At 40.5% G+C, this 3841-nt stretch overlaps 1 protein-coding gene across 1 annotated transcript; it reads left to right on the plus strand.

The window, feature by feature from the left end:
- Nucleotides 1-1794: 1794 nt before the first annotated feature.
- LOC112468590 (uncharacterized protein K02A2.6-like) lies at nt 1795-2475 on the plus strand (the record flags this gene model as incomplete). The annotated part of the gene is made up of 2 exons (XM_025037828.1): nt 1795-1846; nt 2099-2475. Coding segments are annotated over exons 1-2 (429 nt in total), but the record flags the coding sequence as incomplete, so codon positions are not given.
- Nucleotides 2476-3841: the final 1366 nt, after the last annotated feature.

The raw sequence follows: 3841 nt of genomic DNA on the forward strand, positions 1-3841 counted from the left end.
GCGGTTGGGACCAAGAAGAGGACGGCGCCCGGTAACCTGTGGCAACAACCCAGGGTAGGGCAGGAAGCCGTTCCGGTATCCTGGAATCGCACGATGGAGAGGACCTGTTGTGGAGGCTGGGATGGACGGAGCTCGGTAACTCGGTGCAGCAGCACGAGGAGAGCAGGAAACCGTCCAGTCAGCGGCTTCCCTAGTTAGCAAGCTGCCTCCCTGATTGTCGGGACGACAATCTGAAGAAAGGGGTCAGTGTTGCGTGCATGCCGCCCGGTATACCTTTCCGACACCGAGCTGAAGCGTGCAACGGAAAGTCGAATGTAGCCTGTCCTTAGTAACGAGCCAGTTATTGATTTTATTGATTTAATGAAACAGCTGATAGATTTGTTCTCGAGCTGCTGGACCGTGCGGACGTGGTCCACGCTCCTCTGTATCGCGAGCCTTTAATAAACCTTAAGTTTGTTCATCACCGCAGTGTTTACTTATTTCCGTGAGCGTCAGGAGTGTGAGCGTGTGTGAGTGAACGAACGACTCGGCGAGCGCAACAATATATATAAATGATTAGATATAATTATATATTTTTGGATATGTTATGGATAGATCAGTATGTACGGTGGATACCATCAAAGTGTGATTGTTGATCAGTTCGATACGCGCGTATTCAGAGGCGCGCGGTCGACAGACGTGAACCACGCGTGATCAATGCGTGTCTTACTACGGTGGTAATTAATACCACCGTTCTCTTCCGCTCAGCAGAGCGGGTCTGGCTTTCGACCGGAGCGGACGCGACCGATTCCACAGCGATAAAGTTTTGTAAGAACGTCAGAAATAAAGTGAGCTATACTTAATGTAAACCGGAAGAACCGAGAGTGTATCTTTTTCCATCTAACGCGACGAGGATCCAAACGAAGAGGGTACGCCCGAAAGAAGATTGCAGATGAGTACGGAACCCAAGATTGCAGAAGCACGAGTACATGCCACGTTCCACATCGAGCCGTTTGATTCTAGACAAGCTGGTCACGCTGGTTAAGCCGATTACAAGGCGCGTTCAGACTTTTTCACGTGCCAGTTGAACACAAGGTATCGTACCTATTACATTATATCGGGCCCGCAGCTTTTGATGTAATTTGCAATAAATGCGCACCAGACGATCCTTACGAACAAAATTACGATGAATTAGTCGCAAAACTACAAGAATTCTACGCTCCGACCCCGCTGGAAATTGCAGAAAATTTTCGTTTCCAACAACGACGACAGTTGGAAGAAAAAAGCATATTACAATACGTGGCGGCATTACAAAAACTAAGCATTAATTGCAATTTTGGCCCATATCTCAAACCAGCGTTACGTAATCAGTTCGTTTTTGGCATGAAGAGTACGAGAATCCAGTCAAGACTCCTTGAGTGCCGAGACTTAACGTTCGACAAAGCAGTACAACTTGCAACAAGTATGGAAATGTCAGCAAAAGACACAGACCAATTACAAGGCACGACGACAGCGCTGGTACAAGTTGCAGATTCCAAGAAGCCTCCGGGACGGAAACCGACTTCACGAGACAGCTATCCGAAGAAGACGACCGATGCGACACGCCATTCGACAGCGACCGCGAAGAATAATACATCTCGTAATACACAAAATAGTAAAAATGTTCATTGTTACAGGTGCGGAAAAGGGCATTTAGCTACACATTGTACACTAAACCGAGAGATAAAATGCAGGGCTTGCGGAAATCGAGGGCATCTCCAATCGGTCTGTTTCAAAAATAAAAGTCAAACTCATCAATTAGAGGAAATTCTTACCATGACATGCCGTGATAATATTCTACAAATAGAACAAGGTAAATTAGAGCAAGGTAAATACAGAGACAAATTCCTTACACGATTACAAGTAAACGGTAAAAGCGTAGATTTTGAAGTTGATAGTGGAGCAGCGGTAACTATTGCAAATATATCGCAGATGCGCAAATTGTTTCCAAATTCGACCATATATCCGACTAATTTACAACTAATTACATATTGTAAGAATACGCTACCAACTATGGGATACATTGCAGTTATAATAACATACCGAAATGTACAGCATAAATTAAATATATATCTTACAGAAGTAGAAAGAAAACCCTTGTTGGGCCGCGAATGGTTACGTCAGTTAATGGATGATACTGTACTCAAAGAGATTACACTAAATTCTCATTCAGAAGAAGCATTAAATGTAAACGCAAAACAACAACTAGATACTAGCTTACAAAAATACAAAGAAATTTTCGAAACAAATCTTCGTTCGATTAAGGATAAAAAAGCGCGATTAACTTTAAAGAAAGATGCGCAGCCAGTTTTTCTAAAACACCGTACCATACCTTTTAAATTACATGCTTTAGTAGATAAAGAGATTGAAAATCTAGAAGCCGCAGAGATCTTAGTCAAAGTTAACACTTCGGAATGGGCTACACCCATCGTGCCAGTTTTAAAAAAGGATGGCAAGGTTAGACTTTGTGGCGATTACAGCATTACTGTAAACCCAAATTTAATAGTGGACGACCATCCATTACCCACAGTTGATGAGCTGTTTGCGTCAACAGCTGGGGGAACTATTTTTTCAAAAATAGATTTACAACAGGTTTATTTACAACTGCGAGTAAGGGAGGAAGATCAACACATTTTGACACTAAATACACATCGAGGTTTATACAGACCTACGTGACTAATGTACGGAACAGCTTCTGCGCCAGCTATCTGGCAACGCGAAATAGAAAGTATCTTACAAGGTATAGAGGGAGTTTCAGTTTTTCTTGATAATATAAGAGTTTCAGGTAAAGACAAAGCAGAACACTTACACAGACTAGAATTAGTATTTCGGAAATTACACGCATACAATATTAAAGTTAACTTACAGAAAAGCGAGTTTTTTACAGATAAGATTGAATACTGCGGGTACAATATAGATCGTTACGGAATACATAAGGATAAAAAGAAAATAGACGTGATAGAGCTTATGCCAGTTCCTAAATACGTACCGGAAGTTAGGGCATTTATAGGATTTGTAACTTATTACAGTCGATTTATTAAAAATTTTAGTTCAATCCTATATCCATTGAACAAATTACTACATAAAAACAGTAAATTTTGTTGGACGCAGGAATGCGATATTGCTTTTCGTAATGCAAAGAAAGCTTTTCAAAGTAATGAACAAATAGTGGAAGCTTTACAAAGCGGTAAAAGAATGGATAAAAAGTACAGATCATGCAATAACGAAGTAGAATACAGCTTACCCCAAGGAGTTATTTTACGCGGACATCGAATAATAATACCTAAAGTATTACAAAGAAAAATATTAAACAAATTACATAGTGTACATTTCGGTATCGTTAAAATGAAAATGTTAGCACGTGGCTATATATGGTGGTCGAGTATAGACCGCGACATCGAACAAATTACTAAGAATTGCGCTGAATGTAATGCAAATAGGAATAATCCACCGAAAATCAAACATATTTGGGAACCTGTGACGTTTCCTTTCGAGCGAGTACATATTGATTTCGCGGGGCCATTCATGAATCATAATTTTCTAATAGTAGTAGACGCGTTTTCCAAATGACCGGAAGTATACATTGTAAATAATATTACAGCGGACACTACAATAAAGAAATGTCGAGAGATTTTTTCAAGGTTTGGACTACCAGTACAAATAATATCGGATAATGGACGTACTTTTGTATCAGCAGAGTTTCAGAAGTTTCTACAACAAAATGGCATAAAACATAAAGTAACAGTACCTTACAATCCAGCTACAAATGGACAGGCGGAACGCTTCGTGCAAACCATTAAAAAATCTCTTTTAAACCTCAATA

This window comes from Temnothorax curvispinosus, unplaced genomic scaffold (assembly GCF_003070985.1).
Source record: "Temnothorax curvispinosus isolate PA1 unplaced genomic scaffold, ASM307098v1 QBEX01018675.1, whole genome shotgun sequence".
NCBI lineage: Eukaryota > Metazoa > Arthropoda > Insecta > Hymenoptera > Formicidae > Temnothorax > Temnothorax curvispinosus.